The sequence below is a fragment of the Rhinoderma darwinii genome, chromosome 7 (genome assembly GCF_050947455.1).
Source record: "Rhinoderma darwinii isolate aRhiDar2 chromosome 7, aRhiDar2.hap1, whole genome shotgun sequence".
Lineage (NCBI taxonomy): Eukaryota > Metazoa > Chordata > Amphibia > Anura > Rhinodermatidae > Rhinoderma > Rhinoderma darwinii.
In genome coordinates this window covers 108,478,734-108,498,687 of record NC_134693.1, presented here as the reverse complement: position 1 = coordinate 108,498,687, position 19,954 = coordinate 108,478,734, and the positions used below count along the sequence as shown (strand labels likewise).

General features: G+C 44.3%; 1 protein-coding gene across 1 annotated transcript in view; it reads right to left on the bottom strand.

The window, feature by feature from the left end:
• Window positions 1–19,954, bottom strand: part of LOC142658083 (inter-alpha-trypsin inhibitor heavy chain H3-like) — a 95,697-nt gene that overhangs the window by 23,371 nt on the left and 52,372 nt on the right. The window contains exons 11-12 of the mRNA XM_075833802.1: window positions 17,544–17,725; window positions 5,887–6,072 (exon numbers count right to left, since the gene is read on the bottom strand). Of these exons, the coding sequence (XP_075689917.1) occupies window positions 5,887–6,072; window positions 17,544–17,725 (368 nt within the window). The remainder of the gene's footprint in view (window positions 1–5,886; window positions 6,073–17,543; window positions 17,726–19,954) is intronic.

Sequence of the window (19,954 nt, the reverse complement as noted above, 5' to 3'; positions counted from 1 at the left end):
TCAGCGGCAACTCCTGAAGGGGAATCCCCATGTGTTCGGGGATTCCGCTTCAGGAGTTTCCCCTGATGTCACTGCCCAGATATGGACAGAGACATCAAGCGCTCTGTCCAGGAGAGGAATCCCCGAAAACACGGGGATTCCGCTCCTTCAAGGAGCTAAAGTGGGGCTAGCACATAGCAGAGCGGGGAGATACCTCCCTGCTCTGCTATAGTGGCGTCGCTACAGTAGTAGCAGCTGCAGCAGCAGCAGCTGCTAGCGGCGCCATGGAAGGTGTCGCCGGGCCAGGGCGCTTTTAACAAGCAGGGGAAGGGAGCCAACGCAGCGCTCCCTTCCACCTGCTGTACACCCCGGCCCTGCCACACAGTGTACAGCGTAGCCATTCGTCCGAATGGCATCAACTCCTCCTCCTCACATGCACTCTGCGCTGTGAGGAGGAGGAGATAGAGCGCAAGCCACGGAAAACCCGGCCATCACTCGGGACACATTCCGGTGATGGCCGTGTATTACCCGGCCCCATAGACTTCTATGGGAGCCGGGTGGCCGCGTACCCGGCCGAAAATAGAGCATGTCCTATTTTTTGACGGCCGGTTTTCCCGGCCGTCAAAAAATCGGTCGTGTGAATAGCCCCATTAGGGTCTGTTATTCCTAATGCAGCCGGGTGCCGGCCGATTTATGAACAGCCGGCACCCGGACGGGAAACCCTGTCGTGTGAATGAGGCCTTACTAAATAAACTGCTACTGATTTTAAAAGAAGCCAAACGAGTCTTGAGAAGTTATATTTTGTTACATGATATAAATTCATCTGCTTTTTTAAGTATAATAAAATCCAGATTTTAGAATTTATATGTTGTGGCATCAACATATTGGAAGCATCTCTTTTCTATTGAGGATATCTATTTTTCAGAATAGAAAGGCATGATCCTTGACACAGCAGAGAGAACATCAGACGTTCAGTGGTGATCACTCAAAGTAATAGTATCTGGATGACTGCTCTGTATACAACTTTCCCATCGGACTAATTTCTAGAACTACTTTTGTCCAGCTAACGTGTTAATTATTGTATTTATTGGGTAGAGTTCCGACTCTCCCCAAAATTAACTTTACTGCTCTTAGTTTCTTTCATTTTTAGGACAAGAAATACTTTTTATTTTGTACATTGATATATACCAGCAGAGGTTCTTTATCATATTTACTCCAACCAGATCTAATGCTGCATAAAAGGAGTCTATATAACAAAATATGAGAACATTTTATTCTAGTGAATTCTCATAATTATGATTATGCTAAAGTTTTCAGATATTTTCTTTTACAATAAGGGAAGGACATTAAAAGAATATTATGTTATTAACTCCTTAACCCCTTCCAGACATTTGTCGTAAGTATACGTCATGGAAAGCCAGTGCTTCCCGTAAAATGTCGTATACTTACGACAAATGCTTGGCACCGGCTCAGAAGCTGAGTCGGTGCCATCATCCCCGAATGTCAGCTGTATCTGACAGCTGACATACTGCTGTAACGGCGGGGACCGAAGTTAGCTTCGATCCCCGCCATTAACCCCTTAAATGCAGCCGTCAAAACCGCTGGCTACATTTAAGGTGTTTGCAGCTCATCGACACCCCAGCAATGAAATCGCCGGAGTGTCGGTGGCTGCAATGGAAACCGGAGGCCTAATACTGGCCTCCCGGTGTGCCTAGCATGGAAAACTTCCAGCCCCCGCCCGGAGGCGGGGCCTGAAAGGCTTCCGTAGTCGCCGGCAAGATGGTGCCGGCTCAGGAGATGAGCCACCGTCATCAGCGGTGGATGTAAGCTGTATGTTACAGCTGACATCCACCTGTAACGGCAGGAACCAGAGCTAGCTCCAATCCCTGCCATTAACCCCTCAGATGCAGCGATTGGATGCGATCGCTGCATCTTTGTGGTTGCTAGCAGATCGGCAGCTGTGCCCAGCAATCGCATGACTGCCGACTGCTACTATGAAACCAGGAGAGCTAACAATGGCCTCCTGTTTGCCATTACGGAAGCTGATTAGGCCCCGCTTGGAGGCGAAGCCTAATCGGCTTGCTGTCAGTGAATGACTGACAGATCTAATACATTGCACTACGTAGGTAGTGCAATGTATTAGAAAAAAAATCTGACAGTTGGACCTTCAAGTCCCCTAGTGGGACCAAAGTAAAGTGTAAAAAAAAGTGAAAAAAAATATGTGAAAAAAAGTTGTAAAAATTATAATAAAAGTTTTAAGTAATAAAATAAAACACAATCGCCCTTTTTCCCTTATCAAGTCCAAAAATAAATAAACCATACATATTTGGTATCGCCGCGACCGTAATGGCCTAAACTATAAAAATATTATGTTATTTATTCCACGCGGTGAACGGTGTAAAAAAAAAACTTTAAAAATAATGCCATCATTTCTGTTTTTTGGTCACTTTGCCCTACAAAAATTGAAATAAAAAGTGATCAAAAAGTCGGATGTATCCAAAAATGGTGCCTATAAAAACTATAGCTCGTCTCGCAAAAAACAACTCCTCATACAGCTCCGTCGACTAAAAAATTAAAAAGTTATGGTTCTCACAACTTGGCGACAGAAAAAATATAAACATTCTTTTTACAAAAGTAATTTTATTGTGCAAAAAGTTGTAAAACATAAAAAAGTGCTATAAATTAGGTATCACCGGAATCGTACGGACCCGCAGAATAAAGTTAACATGTAATTTATAACGCATAGTGAACACTGTATAAAAAACCTTTAAAAAACTATGGCAGAATTGCAGTTTTTTGGTCACCTTGCCTCTCAAAAAATAGGATAAAAAGTGATCAAAAAGTACTCCAAAATGGTACCAATAATAACTACAGCTCATCCCGCAAAAAAACAGCCCTCATACCACTACGTCTATGAAAAAATAAAATTAGCTTCCATAAGTCAGGAAATAAAAAGTATGCAGTTGTGCATATCAGAGGGGAACATTTCACCTGTTTTAAGAGGCGATTTATCGAGGCCCTAAAATTAGGGAACCAGGAAGGGGGGGGGGCCCAAACATATCTGCTGGAAGCGAGGGTGCCCGTATTATACCAGAAAAACACTTCCTAGCAAAATTCCCCAAACTGCAATGGTGCGGAGTGTGGACCAAAAGGGGGATAAGTAAAGACACCGTTTATCAGTGCGACACCGGCCTGTGCAGAAATGATTGCTTCACAGCGTAACGCACATCTATGGATTATTTTATTGTTTACCCCATTATTATACCCCCTGACTAAGCCCCTGATGTACTCTGCCCAGCTTACATATGCCCCACATTATAAACTGAAACACCAGTAAAACTCCAAACAAAACTACCACCAAGCAAAATCCACGCTCCAAAAGCCAAATGGCGCTCCCACCCATCTGAGCCCTACCGTGTGCCCAAACAGCAGGTTGCTTCCACATATATGGCACCGCCATAGCCTGGAGAACCCTTTTAACAATTTTTGGGATGTGTGTCTCCAGTGGCATAAGCTGGGCACGACATACTTGCCACTGAATTGGCAATTCTAGAGAAAAATGTTCATTTTTACTTTGCACCATACGCAGCGCATTTATTTATGGAAAATACCTGTGGGGTGAAAATGCTCACTACACCCCTTAATAAATGCCTTGAGGGTGTAGTTTCTAAAATAGGATCACTTCTGGGGGGTTTCTTTTATTATTTCCCATCTGAGCCTCTGCAATTGTGAACCAATTCTGTGTAAATCGCCAAATTAGGCCTCAATTTCGCATGGTATTCTCTCACTCCTGAGCCCTGTCAAATGTCCAGGCAAAAGTTTGGGGTACCATGTAGGGTGATTCTAAAACCGGGAAACACAGCATAATAATTAGAGAGCTGTCTTTTATGGTGGCACAAACTGGGCACCACATATTGGCATATCAATTGAAAAATCCAATTTTTACTCTGCAATATCGAGTGCACACTAATTTATGCAAAACACCTGCGGGGTTAACATGCTCACTGCACCCCTAGGTGAATACTTTGAGGGGTGTAGTTTCCAAAATCGGGGTCACTTTTGGGGGTTTCCACTGTTTTGGTCCCACAGGGGTTTTGCAAATGCTACATAGCAACCAGAAACCAATCCAGCAAAATCTGTAGTCCGAAAGCCAAATGGCACTCCTTCCCTTCTGAGCCCTGCCGTGTGCCCAAAAATTAATTTATAACCACATATGGGGTATTTGCTTAACAAATCTATGTGTATCCATGGTAACAGACGACAAATAAATAGTTTGTAGTTTGATCCTGCAGTTATAATCTCTTCCATCTGTCCCCTACTTTTTGCTAACCTATTGAATGTCTGTAAGCAGGAAGAGGACCAATAGAAGGCAATACGAATGCAGAATCATTCATTTCAGATGCATTGGGAACATTTTTGAAATTTGGTTGCGGAGGTGAACATATCCCTAAGGCCCAATGCACTTGACCGTAGGTTGGAATTGATGTCACTGGTTTGTCCCAACCCCCTGAGTATTGGCTGTGGTACCTCTGACCAGTCCCCTCTGTGGGAAGTTCCTTTGAGTTAAAAGCTCTTTGTTTCCGAGCGCACTTCACCTGCATTGAAATAACATATTTAGCCAAACTCTCATCAGCTTGTCTGACTTGTACGGAACTAGATGCAGATCTTTATCACTGTTTCTGGGGTTGCCCCCGCATATAACAGTTTTGGAAACAATTTGAAAATTTTGCTCTCACATACTTAGTCAACTTTGTGCCGTTATCGCCTGACTATAGTATTTTTGGTTGTTTAGACTCGATACACCTCTCATAATCTCTGGTGCGGCCCGTAAATAGAGATATTGCAAGAATGGCTCTCAACCCCCATCCTTGAAATTATTCTTGCAAAAACTTTCCCATGTTTTCAGGATGGATTGGGTGGAAGCAACTCTACATATAGAACTCAAACTTTAAAAAAAAACTTTATGTGACTGATTTATTAACACATTGCCACCAAGAATTAAGCAGAAACTCTGTACATTTCCAATATATCACATATATCACATAGTATCTTGAAGAAATGTTAGCGGGTGAATGACCTTTGGTTGCGTGGCCAACATTGGCAAATAATTTTTTGAGCTTTCTCGCTTAACAACTTGTGACTCAAGTGTCCTAATTCCCCCTTTCCCCTCCCTCTCTTTGTATTTCTTGCTGGCACCTGATGCTGTGTTATACCTGAACGATATTTTGCATGTGGTTTCCGAAGTGATTTCTATCCCATAGCAGGGTGCCATAGCAACATAAGTTGGGACATATCTCTTTGTCTTGATGTCATGATCTCATGACTGGTTTTACGATTGTAACAAATTTCTTTCAGCTTTTGACAACTGAGATGACATGCACCCTATTTTCCATTGATTGTTCCCATTTCTTTATCCCATTTTGTTGTATTAAAAAATGTATAAAGACAGTTTTAAAAATAAAAAAAAAAGTAAGGGCTCGTCCACACGCTGCAGAATTGCCGTGTTTTTTACGGACGGAATTTCGGACGGAAAAAACGCAGCAGAATACAGTAGCAGCATAGTGGATGAGATTTAACAAATCTCATCCACATGCTGCATACATATTCTGAGACGAAATTGACCTGCAGTGCGTATTTTTTGGACCGCAGCATGTCAATTCCTGCTGCAGAAAGTGTCCATAATTGCTGCATTTTTCAGAGGAGACGTCTACATCTCCTAACATTGGGAAAAACGCAGCAATTTACCATTTCCTCCGTAAAAACCGCAGGAAATGGTGCGTTTTTGCCGCAGCGGAAAACGTTGGACCTTCAATGGAATTGCTGCAGAAATTTTCTGCAACAATTCCGTTGTGTGTGGACAAGCCCTAACATGTGTTATGGCATTTACAGCACACAATCTATACTTACCCCTTCTGCGTTTACATCCACAATAAATGAGTTCAAGTCATTATCTGTTAAACGTCCGGCAACAACGATTTCGCTCCCTTCATAGTAATGTTTGAAGTTGTTCTGAGTGAGGTCAGCTATAACATTCTCAGGATATTGCATTTTAATATCAATCAATGTTGGATTTGCTATTTCTTTATAAAAGCCCTAAAGTGCAAAAACAAAAGGAAAATGGAAATAAACAATGAGCATATGTATTGCACCTTCTGTCTTTATATGTATATTCTGTATATATGAACACAGCAAGAAACTTAAAATCTGAATTTTTTTGTGTATATTTGTGAAGAGACCCAATAATATGAAACAGCCATTAGCGTGTTGAAAGGGTCCAGATCAGATTTCTACATTAAAGGTTATGTACACCTGCTCACCCAAATTCATTTTATTGTCCCAATGCATCTAAAATGAAAAAAAAAAAGCAATTTTGCAATAAGACTAAGGCCTGCTTCACACGGCCGTGTTTGGTCCGTGAGATACGGACGGTATGTCGGCCATATTTCCCGGACCGAACACAGTATCACAGTATTGCCGTGGGGAGGCAGTGACTCACAGCATCCGTGGCAGCCCGAAACCCCTCATGACCGATGGCGTCTCTAGCACCGGAGGGGACCACGGTGCTAGCGGCAGCCACATTCACTTGTATATGAGTCCTCAGGACTCAGATACAAATGAATATTATAGGCTGCAAGCCACGTTAGGCTCGCAGCCTTTAAGGCGCTGGGAAGACTCCCTGCACAGGCCGGCGTGATGACGTGATGATAGTCTATGATGCTAGGAGTCCGGCTCCCTTAACTGGATTTGGTCTGGGAAATACGGCCTACATACGGTGGTCCGTATCTCACGGACCTAACACGGCCGTGTGAAGCAGGCCTTAATTAGAAATTTCCTATAGTTTGGTTTCTACAGCTTCTATGAAAATCTATCTGTATCCATGGTAACAGACGACAAATAAATAGTTTGTAGTTTGATCCTGCAGTTATAATCTCTTCCATCTGTCCCCTACTTTTTGATAACCTATTGAATGTCTGTAAGCAGGAAGAGGACCAATAGAAGGCAATACGAATGCAGAATCAGGCTACATAGCCTTTCTTTCTTGTCTGAAGCCATGGAGATGGAGCTGTAGAAACAAAATAGGACGTTTTTAATTAAGACTTTTTACAAAGTTGATTAATTTTTAATTTCAGATGCATTGGGAAAAATTTTACAATTTGGTTGCGGAGGTGAACATATCCCTAAGGCCCAAAGCACTTGACCGTAGGTTGGACTTGATGTCACTGGTTTGTCCCAACCCCCTGAGTATTGGCTGTGATACCTCTGACCAGTCCCCTCTGTGGGAAGTTCCTTTGAGTTAAAAGCTCTTCGTTTCCGAGCGCATGCGGCCATTGCACTGCACCTGCATTGAAATAGCATATTTAGCCAAACTCTCCCTAATGATCCCTGAATGCAGGGTGAAACATGTAGGAGAGGCTAGGAAGAATTCAAATTGAATACAGGGATATGTTAGTAATAAGTAGCTGAGGCAGAACGTCCACCTGGGGGTGCTAGGAGATAGCCTGTACCAGGGCATTTCTGAAAGGATAGTAGGAATCCATTATCCTCTATGGTGAACCCTGAATGCAGGGTTTATATTATGAGACTGGCTGCAAATGCTAACAGTACCGATTAACTGAATGGTGGGGTGCTGGTGAGATAACAGTCATTATATAATCATTACCTGCATAACAACAGACTGCTTAGGAGAGATAGAGGTTAAATGACTACAATGGTGCTCTATAATCTACCTCTACACAGCTACTTACCCACCACTGTGGGAATTGTGAATACGAGTATATCCCACTCACTTGGGACCTGAATTAGTTAACTAAGTGTGCACTATTTTAAGTCACAAGTTTTGTTTATTTTAAAGTACATTCAATAAAAGTTATTTATTAGTATTAACGGAAACCCTATTCCAGTGAAAACAACCCCCTGAGTAGGTCACATGATCGCCGAATCTTATGAATTCCCTGGCGTCGCTTGGCAATGTCACATGATCCGCATATACGGACAGTAAAATTACATCTCCTGAGTTTTTGTGGCCCAGACTTGCAGCCCTTACACATATTTGTGAACATCATGGTCATGTGCATGGGGCCATAAAACTGAATGGGTCCATGTGCTATCCGTGAAATTGTGGATAGCAAACGGACAAAAAAAAACACAGACATGTGAATTAGGCCTTAGGCTGGATTTACATGTCGCAGTCAAGTAACAGTTTTTGACGCGTTTTTGTGAAAATCACTGTAAAAATGCACATTGACCATCGTAAAAGACAACCTGAGTCATTATTTACAGGAGAGTTGTGCACCTCGGACGTGAAAAACGGCAGTTTTTCACGCCCGAGGTGCATCCGTGCTCAGAGCTGCGGGACGCGATGTCTCGCATCCCCCATAGATGAGAATCTATGGATGGATGCGTGAAGCGTGAACAAATAGGACATGTCCTATTTTCCCACGGACCCTTCACACGGTCCGTTGAAACAACGGCTGTGTGAACGGCCACATTGAATTACAAAGGTCCGTGGGACGGCCGATGTTTCAACGGCCGTCCCACGGACGTTTTACACGCTCGTGTAAATAAGGCCTTACAGTGGTTTCAGCAAATAAAGCCCATTCAAAGTATGATGAAAAGTCGCAGAAATTTTCAATATACTTCCTGTATCAGTGCCTCACAGATTTCAAGATCTCAGCTTGCAGTCATTCAGTAGGAAACTTCATTGGTTACTTATTTTGGATAGAAATCTGTCCTGGTCATGTACTAAGTCATGAACCTGTGTCCCTCACATGCCCAGGACAGATTTGCATCTACAAGAATTAAACAATGAAGGTTCCTATTGAATGACTGCAAGCAGAGATATTGAAAACTGTGATAGAATAACTTTTCATTATGCAACAAACCAGCATTATTTTTTTAATCTGTTATAACCATTTAAAGGGGTTGCCCCAAGATTAAATGGTATCCCCTAACCACAGGATAGGTGATAACATGCTGATCTGTGGAGTTCTGACTGCTGGGATCCCCACCAATCACGAGAACGGCGTCCCGTTCCTCGGAATGAATGGAGCAGCATGTCGTGCATTCACACTGCGGCCACATTCACTGTCTATTTGACTGCTGGAGATAGCCGAGCGCTGTACTCGGCTAACTCCGGCAGTACCATAGAGAATGAATGGAGCAGCAGGGCATATGCGCAACCTGCAGCTTCATTCATTCGGAGGAACGGGACCCCCATCCTCATGATCGGTGAGGGTCCCAGCGGTCTGACCCCCAACGATCAGCATGTTATCACCTATCCTGCGGTTAGGGGATAACATTTAATCTAGAAGCAACCGCTTTAACATATAAGGGAATTGCTGTTCGTGAGCTGGCAATTGCTATGCTGCTTGGTCTGCGGTACACAACTGACTTTTTACAAAAAAAAAAAAAGAAAGTTTAATGAACAAAATGACTGATTTATTGTACAGAGGAAATCATAAATATAAAGACATACATGTAAAAGGTAGTACTCTCCATGTAAAGGTTTAACTTTTTAATATATCTAGACATATCAATATTTCCGTCAGGATTTTCTGTGGCGGAATTTCTGCAGTGTATTAGGCTATGTTCACACGGGGTATTTTGCCGAGTTTTTTGACGCGGAAACCGCGTCGCAAAACTCGGCAAAAACGGCCAGAGAACGCCTCCCATTGATTTCAATGGGAGGCGTCGGCATCTTTTTCCCGCGAGAAGTAAAAACTGCCTTGCGGGAAAAAGAAGCGACATGCCCTATCTTCGGGCGCTTCCGCCTCTGACCTCCCATTGACTTCAATGGGAGGCAGAGAAAGCATATTTCGCACTGTTTAATGCCCGCGGCGCTCAATGGCCGCGGGCGAAAATCGCCACGAAAATCGGCGTGCAGGGAGAGGAATATCTGCCTCAAACTTCCAAACGGAATTTTGAGGCAGATATTCCTCCTGCAAAATACCCCGTGTGAACATAGCCTTAGGGTAAGTCCACACGTAGCGTAAACACTGCGGACTTTCCGCAATGGATTTCTTTGCAGAAAATCCTTAGCATAGTACAGTAGCAGCAAAGAGGATGAGATTTGAAAAAATCTCATCCACACGCAGCATAAAAAACGCAACAAAATAAGTTCATAAATTGACCTGCACTTCGGTTTTTCAATCCGCAGCTACATGCTGCGGAATCGCTTATTTCCTGTTGCGGGTTTTCCCCATTGAACTCAATAGGGAAGTAAAACCCACAACAAATAGCAGATGTTTCAATTTTTTCGCGAAAAAGCTGCGATTCCACAACTCAGAAAAATAAAAGTCTATATTTGCCCATATCTCTATGCTCCTGCATCCAGCCCGGTCTCCAGGGATGACATTTCATCCCATGTGACTGCTGCAGCCAATCAAAGGCAGCAGTCAAATGGGACGAAACGTCATCCCAGGCAGCCGCCTGCAGGACATCAGAGGGACGCATCGCCATGACTACGGGTAAGTATAGGCTTTTTTTATGTGCTGTTTTCCGTAGTGGACATTTCGGCCGAAAAACTGCACCACAATTTGGTGCGGTTTTCCATCTGGTATTCACTGCGGGGTCCAGGCCGGATACGCTGTGTACTTTTACGGTGCGTATCTGCCCTGTGTGAACACAACCTTATAATAGCAGAAAAGCGGATGACTTAAAAAAAATTGCTTCCACACACTGCATAAAAAGCCTGCACAAAAGATGTGCAAAATGTACATGTTGTATGGATTTTCAATCCGTAGCTAGTCAATTTATGTTGCGAAAACGCTGTTGAATTTCCACACAGAAAATCCTGATGGAAATTCCACAGTGTTTACGCTATGTATGAACTTACTCTTAAGCTATGTTCACACGGAGTATTTTGGGGGAGGAATATCTGCCTCAAAGCTCCAAACGGAATTTTGAGGCAGATATTCCTCCCCCAAAATACTCCGTGTGAATAGCAATGATCGCGCCGTTTTTCGCCCGCGGCCATTGAGCGCCGCGGGCAGAAAACACGCTTTCTCCTGCCTCCCATTGAAGTCAATGGGAGGTCGGAGGCGGAAGCGCCCGAAGATAGGGCATGTCGCTTCTTTTTCCCGCGAGGCAGTTTTACTGCTCGCGGGAAAAAGACGCCGACGCCTCCCATTGAAATCAATGGGAGGCGTTCTCGGGCCGTTTCTGCCGAGTTTTGCGACGCGGTTTCCGCGTCAATAAACTCGGCAAAAGACCCCGTGTGAACATAGCCTTATGCCGCAAGTACAGCTATAGCACATGGATTTTATTTGTTTCACCTATACTTGCCACAAAACCACGGTAATTTGTGGTAAACCACGTGGTACTTACTATGGCAATTACTGCATCGTGTATGGGCACTCTAAGGGTATATTCAAATGGTGCGGTCAAATCACAGTTAATTTACTGCAATTTCGAAGTAATCGCAGAAATAAACCGTGATTTGACTGCGCAGTGTGAATGTAGCCTTAAAGAGGCTCTGTCACCAGATTTTGCAACCCCTATCTGCTATTGCAGCAGATAGGCGCTGCAATGTAGATTACAGTAACGTTTTTATTTTAAAAAAACGAGCATTTTTGGCCAAGTTATGACCATTTTTGTAGTTATGCAAATGAGGCTTGCAAAAGTCCAAGTGGGTGTGTTTAAAAGTAAAAGTCCAAGTGGGCGTGTATTATGTGCGTACATCGGGGCGTTTTTAATACTTTCACTAGCTGGGCGCTCTGATGAGAAGTAACATCCTCTTCTCTTCAGAACGCCCAGCTTGTGACAGTGCAGATCTGTGACGTCACTCACAGGTCCTGCATCGTGACGGCCACATCGGCACCAGAGGCTACAGTTGATTCTGCAGCAGCATCAGTGTTTGCAGGTAAGTCGATCTTACCTGCAAACGCTGATGCTGCTGCAGAATCAACTGTAGCCTCTGGTGCCGATGTGGCCGTCACGATGCAGGACCTGTGAGTGACGTCACAGATCTGCACTGTCAGAAGCTGGGCGTTCTGAAGAGAAGAGGATGTTACTTCTCTTCACAGCGCCCAGCTAGTGAAAGTATTAAAAACGCCCCGATGTACGCACCTAATACACGCCCACTTGGACTTTTACTTTTAAACACACCCACTTGGACTTTTGCAAGCCTCATTTGCATAATTACAAAAATGGTCATAACTTGGCCAAAAATGCTCGTTTTTTTAAAATAAAAACGTTACTGTAATCTACATTGCAGCGCCTATCTGCTGCAATAGCAGATAGGGGTTGCAAAATCTGGTGACAGAGCCTCTTTAAAGGTTTTTTTCGACCGAATTTAAGTGTTTTTTTCATGGCGTTTTATACTAGCGTTTTTTTATGGCGTTTTTTATTTTAAAGATACATTTGGCAGTTTTCAAGTAACAGATCTCGGTGCACGCCATAGTTGCACTAAAATTTGCGACTTTTTACTTTTCCCGCTATTTTCTGAAAGTAGTAAAAAGAGGGGCAGGGCAGGACATAGCCGAAGGTGCTAGGCCTCCACCACAATGGGCAATTTTATTATAATTTACACCATTTCTGGTGTAAGTTACAGCAGAAATCTATGCCAACTCCTAACGGCTGCGATTTTCATCTGTGGGGAGTAGCAAAGCAAAGTCCCATTCCGGACCTCGTACCTTGCCCCCCCCATCTTACTACTTAGCACCCCATTCCCGATTGGACACATAAAAATATAACTATATTTTTATACTCGCCGCTCTGCTCCGCTTCTCTTCTCTCCTTCGGGTCCCCTCTGGCTCCCTCTTCATGCAGCGGCTCATTCAAGGTACTGACGCCGGGCATGAAAAGTAGCAGTGAGTTTAGTGCGTATTTTTTCTTATTTTATGTGATGGGGGGAATGCATGAGGCATGGTCGTTACCCCAGCGGAAAGATGCAACACATTTATTAGGAGGCGATCGCATCTTAACATATGAGTCGCATCTTACTCCAGAGCCATGCCTAACTCTGCTCAATCCTCTCCCATACACACCCGGTTCAGCCAACACAGTATCATGCTCCCATAGTGCCTCCCCACAGTATACTGCCCCATAGAACCCCCCACATAATATAATACCCCTATATAGCTGCCCCCCACACAGTATAATGCCCCATTGTGCCTCTCACACTGTATAATGCCAAATAGCTGCCCCCACATAGTATAATTCCCCCATAGATGCACCCATACGGTATAAAGCCAACACAGATGCCCCCATACAGTAGAATACCCACATATATGCCCCCATACAGTATAATGCCCACACAAATTCCCCAATACAGTATAATGCCCCATAGTTGCCCCCATACAGCGTAATGTCCCCATAGCTACCCCATACAGTATAATGCCCCCATAGCTGCCTCCATACAGTATAATGTCCACACAGATGCCCCTATAGAGTATAATCCCCCATAGTGGCCCTCATACAGTATAATGCCCACACAGATGCTCCGATTCAGTATAATCCCCATACAGATGCCCCTATACAGTATAATGCTCCCTTAGTTGCCCCTATACAGTATAATGCCCCATAGCTGCCCCATACAGCATAATGCCCCATAGCTGCCCCTATACAGTATAATGCCCCTATAGCTGCCCCCATACAGTATAATGTCCCCACAGCTGCCCCCTTACAGTATAATGCCCTTATAGCTATACCATACAGTATAATGCCCCCATATAGTATAATTTCCCCTTAGCTGCCACCATACAGTATAATGCCCCCTTAACTGCCCCATACAGTATAATGCCTCATAGCTTGATAGGGCCACACACCCCTTGACAATAGCGCCACCCCTGTAAATAGCGCTACCCCCCCTGTAGATAGCGCCATTGGGGCTACCTCTAGGAGCAGAATCCCCAACCAGAGCATCAGCCATGCCGTGGCCGAGGATTCAATTCCAGGAGGAGCCCCTGACATCACTGTCCATATATGGACTGTGATGTCAGCGGTTCCCTCTAGGAGCGAAATCCCCAACCAGAGCGTCGGCAATGATTTGGCAGGGGATTCCGCTCCAGGTGTAGGCCCTAACATCATTGTCCATATATGGACAGTGACGTCAGGGGTTCCCTCTAGGAGTGGAATCCCCAGCTAGAGCATTGGCAATGCACTGGCAGGGGATTCCGCTCCAGGAGTAGCCCCTGATGTCACTGTCCATATACAGTGAAGGAAATAAGTATTTGATCCCTTGCTGATTTTGTAAGTTTGCCCACTGTCAAAGTCATGAACAGTCTAGAATTTTTAGGCTAGGTTAATTTTACCAGTGAGAGATAGATTATATAAGAAAAAAAAGAACAGAAAATCACATAGTCAAAATTATATATATTTATTTGCATTGTGCACAGAGAAATAAGTATTTGATCCCCTACCAACCATTAAGAGTTCAGCCTCCTCCAGACCAGTTACACGCTCCAAATCAACTTGGTGCCTGCATTAATGACAGCTGTCTTAAATGGTCACCTGTATAAAAGACTCCTGTCCACAGACTCAATTAATCAGTCTGACTCTAACCTCTACAACATGGGCAAGACCAAAGAGCTTTCTAAGGATGTCAGGGACAAGATCATAGACCTGCACAAGGCTGGAATGGGCTACAAAACCATAAGTAAGACGCTGGGTGAGAAGGGGACAACTGTTGGTGCAATAGTAAGAAAATGGAAGACATACAAAATGACAGTCAATCGACATCGATCTGGGGCTCTATGCAAAATCTCACCTCGTGGGGTATCCTTGATCCTGAGGAAGGTGAGAGCTCAGCCGAAAACTACACGGGGGGAACTTGTTAATGATCTCAAGGCAGCTGGGACCACAGTCACCAAGAAAACCATTGGTAACACATTACGCCGTAATGGATTAAAATCCTGCAGTGCCCGCAAGGTCCCCCTGCTCAAGAAGGCACATGTACAGGCCCGTCTGAAGTTTGCAAATGAACATCTGGATGATTCTGAGAGTGATTGGTAGAAGGTGCTGTGGTCAGATGAGACTAAAATTGAGCTCTTTGGCATTAACTCAACTCGCCGTGTTTGGAGGAAGAGAAATGCTGCCTATGACCCAAAGAACACCGTCCCCACTGTCAAGCATGGAGGTGGAAACATTATGTTTTGGGGGTGTTTCTCTGCTAAGGGCACAGGACTACTTCACCGCATCAATGGGAGAATGGATGTAGCCATGTACCGTCAAATCCTGAGTGACAACCTCCTTCCCTCCACCAGGACATTAAAAATGGCTCATGGCTGGGTCTTCCAGCACGACAATGACCAGAAACATACAGCCAAGGCAACAAAGGAGTGGCTCAAAAAGAAGCACATTAAGGTCATGGAGTGGCCTAGCCAGTCTCCAGACCTTAATCCCATCGAAAACTTATGGAGGGAGCTGAAGATCCGAGTTGCCAAGCGACAGCCTCGAAATCTTAATGATTTACCGATGATCTGCAAAGAGGAGTGGGCCAAAATTCCATCTAACATGTGTGCAAACCTCATCATCAACTACAAAAAACGTCTGACTACTGTGCTTGCCAACAAGGGTTTTGCCACCAAGTATTAAGTCTTGTTTGCCAAAGGGATCAAATACTTATTTCTCTGTGCACAATGCAAATAAATATATATAATTTTGACTATGTGATTTTCTTTTTTTTTTTTATATAATCTATCTCTCACTGGTAAAATTAACCTAGCCTAAAAATTCTAGACTGTTGATGTTTTTGACAGTGGGCAAACTTACAAAATCAGCAAGGGATCAAATACTTATTTCCTTCACTGTATGGATAGTGATGCCAGGGGCATTTCCAGGAGCAGAATCCCCTGTCAGAATGTTGGCAACGCTCTTGCCGGGGATTCCGCTCCTGGAGGAGCTACTGACGTCACTGTCCATATATAGACAGTGACATCAAGGGCTTTCCCAAGACAGGAGTTTTTGGCCAGAGAGCTTGCGTTGCTCTGGCCGGGGACTCCATAGCTGAAAGCCCGACATCACTGTGCATATATGGACAATGACATCATGGGCTTCCCTGGATTCAGAGCTTAAAGTAGCGCTGTGCCCACAGAGTCCTCGACGACTGGAGGAGCTCCCTCTGCTCCTCCGCTCTGTACTAATGCTGAAGCAGGGTTCCTTGCTCCAACATTGGATTCAACTATATCTGTGTCCTGAGGACGCAAATACAGTTGACACCAGGATATACCACCGGCCTCCCGGTACAGCGGGACGGCTCCCGGAATCTGGGACTGTCCTGCTGAATCCATGATGGAGAGGACTCCTAGGACTCGTCATTACCATACAGCGCACGGCTTGTTTACGGGCTTATAGTGAGGGAATGTGAGTAGTAAAATAAAACTTATATCTAAACTTATATAAGAAGAAAACCGACTTGAAATTAGCGTCTTTTCAGCTATTAACTGATTATTGCAGCTATGGGGGGTTTTATGTAGAGGTGACTTAAATAAAGCTGCCCCTGTGTATGGTGGCTCTCTTATGTTTACTATAGACTTTAACCCTTTCAGGACGTATGTAATACGTTATGACTTTATATTAAAGGGCTTTACGGGATTTGCATTGCAAAGGGTGAAATTCGCTGTGAAAATCCACAACATTCTGCACAATAAGCATGCTGCAGTTTTCCTATGCACTATTCATATGTGTTTCCTATGTGTGGATAAGGTTTTGAATACCCCATTTACATAAATTGTACTGTAAATTTAAGTTTAATAAATCGCTGCAAAGTCAAACGGATGTTTTATTTGTTCAATTACATCACCTTCATGTTCATTTACTGTTTGAATGAAGTGATGTGACACATATGTCAAAAAAAACAAACACTTAACATGTGGTGTCCTTACTTTTTCACTTGACTGTATGTATATATATTTGGTTAGTAGATAGCAGAATTAGTGGACAGGTAAAAATTTATAAGGAATAAGGAAATATTAGAAGGGGACTGGGTGAGAAAATACGAAGAAAAGAGGGATGATGTATCGGTGACAAAGGGTAATATATGTGCAAAAACGATAGAACTTTGAGTGTTGGAAAGGGTTAAATGGATGGAGTGTGAAGAAAACAAATTGGATTAAAGGGGTTTTCCAGCCAATAAAAATGTATGGCCTATCCTACCATTCACTTCAATGGTAGAAAAGGCTCCAATACCTGTGAATCACCGCTAAACGCGTGTCAAAGATTCACAGCGAGCAAGAAGAAATGAAAGGGACGTAGCGCTCGTACGAGCGCTGCGGCCCCTTCAATACAGCTGATCAGCAGGGTCCCAGGAGTAGGACCCCAACCCATCAGCTATTGATGATCTATCCTGAGGATAGGCCATCAATTTTTATTGGCTGGAAAACCCCTTTAAACTCCATTGAGGTTCATAACTATAAGGTATAGAGATAGAAGTCGCACATGGGCCTAGGTGTCTGGGGGCCCCAAAGGCCGCTCTGCCACATAAGATGACACCAGTTATATAACTGGTAGTTGAAGGATCCTGTTACAGATTTTGCATTTGTGCTGAGGAGCTTTTAGTTACGCCTCTTTCTCAATTAACATGTATTATATAAAGATAAACATTATAAAACATCATAAAACATTACCTGCAACTGCAAGTCTGCATCCGAGTCCTCATAAATGCGACGGGCGACTCCTGAATTTTCCAAAGCTAATTTCTCCAGAAAAGGATAATCAACACTGTTCCCGAAACCAAGACTGTACAGGGTGTATTTTCCTTGAATGGCTTTCTTGGCATTCTCTTGGATTTTTGAAGGGTTTGATTCACCTTTGAGTAAATAAAATATTTACACATTTCAGTTGTATTATTTAATTTTTTTTCAAGAAAATATGATGTTTAACAATGCAGGAGCTCTGTGTGTGGCACTTTCTACCAGGAGCACTGTGTGTGTGTGTGTGTGTGTGTGTGTGTGTGTGTGTGTGTGTGTGTGTGTGTGTGTAGCAATATCTACCAGGGTCATATTGTGTGGCATTGTCTACCAAGAGCGCTGTGTGTGTCACTATCTTCCAGGGGCTCTGTGTGAGGAATATATGTAGCTGGGAACTGTGTGTGGCATTATCTACAGATGGTACGTTGTGGGGCACTAGCTACCAGGGACACTGTGTGTGGCATTATCTATTATTTGTTTGGGGACAGTGTTATTGAATGGGAGCACTATCTACAGGGAGCACTGCGTGTGGCACTGTCTACCAGGGACAATGTGTGTGACACTATCTACAAGGGACCCTGGGAGTGGAACTATATAACAGGGGCACTGCGTGTGGCTCTAGATCCCTGGGGAATTGTGTGTGGCACTATCTTCCTGGGGCATTGTATGTGGCACTATCTACCAAGGGAACCGTGTGTGGCATTTTCTACGAGGGGCACCGTGTGTGTGGTAGTATCTATGAGGGTCATAGTGTGTGGCACTGCCTACAAGGGGTGATGTGCGTCTCACTGTCTTCCAGAGGCACTGTGTGTGTTACCATCTTCCAGGGGCACTGTGCGTGTCACTATCTTCCAGGGGCACTGTGTGCGGCATATATGTAGCGGGGCACTGTGTGTGGCACTGTCTACAGATGGCACTGTGTGGGGCAATATCTACCAGGAGCATAGTGTGTGGCATTATTTACCAGCGGCCCTGTGCTTCTGACTATCTTCCAGTGGCACTGTGCGTTAGACTATCTTCCAGGGGCACTGTGCATGTCACTATCTTCCAGGAGCACTGTGTGTGGCATATATGTAGCGGGGCACTGTGTGTGGCACTGTCTACAGATGGCACTGTGTGGGGCAATTTCTAACAGGAGCATAGTGTGTGGCATTATCTAACAGGGGCGCTGTGGTGGCACTATCTACTAGGGGCACTGTGTGTGTAGCATTATCTAGCAGGGGTACTGTGTGTGGCACGATCTACAGATGGCACTGTGTGTGGCACTGTCTACGGGGAAATATGTGGGGAACTATCAACTCTACTGATGGTACTGTGTGGGCAATATCTACAGGGGGCACTGTGTTTGGCAACCTCTACAGAGGACACTGTGTGTGAGACACTATCTACAGGAGGCACTGTCGGTGAAACTCCTTACAGATCTTTAATTAGTGCCCCTAGATATAACTTAGCTTGTGGTCCCAGAAATGCCAAATCAACCCCTGTCTGTATCACCCCGGCATTTTTGCTGGCATGGTGGTATTGTGGGCATTGTGGCTGTCAAGGGGACGTTATGGCTGACATAGGTGCTTTGATGGCATTGGGGCTGTCATGGGAGCATTGTGGCTTCCAGGAAACCACAAGCAGACCTATCTATTTAAAGAGAACCTTTCATCTGCCCATACATGTGCAGCTGAGTGAAGGATGTAATAGGCAGGTCTTCATAAACAAAGCACGTTCGTGTTCATGAGGCCTTAATGTTGATGATGATGGCTAAGGCCTCATGCACATGACAATCCGCTGCCAGCCGACCCGAAAATCACGGCTGTGCACATGGCTACGGTCGTGTGCATGAGGCCTAACAGGTAATGAAAACCCAAAATTTAGTCTCTCAGAAAAATACAATATTAAATAAGTGCAATTTCAAAAATGATTTTTGATACAGAAATGTTGGCCTACGGAAAAGTATGTACAGTATATGCCCTCAATATTTAGTTGGGGCTCCTTTTGCATGAATTACTGCATCAATGCGGCGTGGCATGGAGGCGATCAGCCTGTGGCACTGCTGAGGTGTTATGGAAGCCCAGGTTGCTTTGATAGCGGCCTTCAGCTCGTCTGCATTGTTGGGTCTGGTGTCTCATCTTCCTCTTGACAATACCCTATAGATTCTCTATGGGGTTTAGGTCAGGCGAGTTTGCTGGCCAATCATGCACAGCGATACTGTGGTTATTAAACCAGTCCTGCTGGTAAATGAAATCAGCATCTCCATAAAGCTTGTCAGCAGAGGGAACCATGAAGTGCACTAAAAATTCCTGGTAGATGGCTGCGTTGACTCTGGACTTGATATAACACAGTGGACCAACACCAGC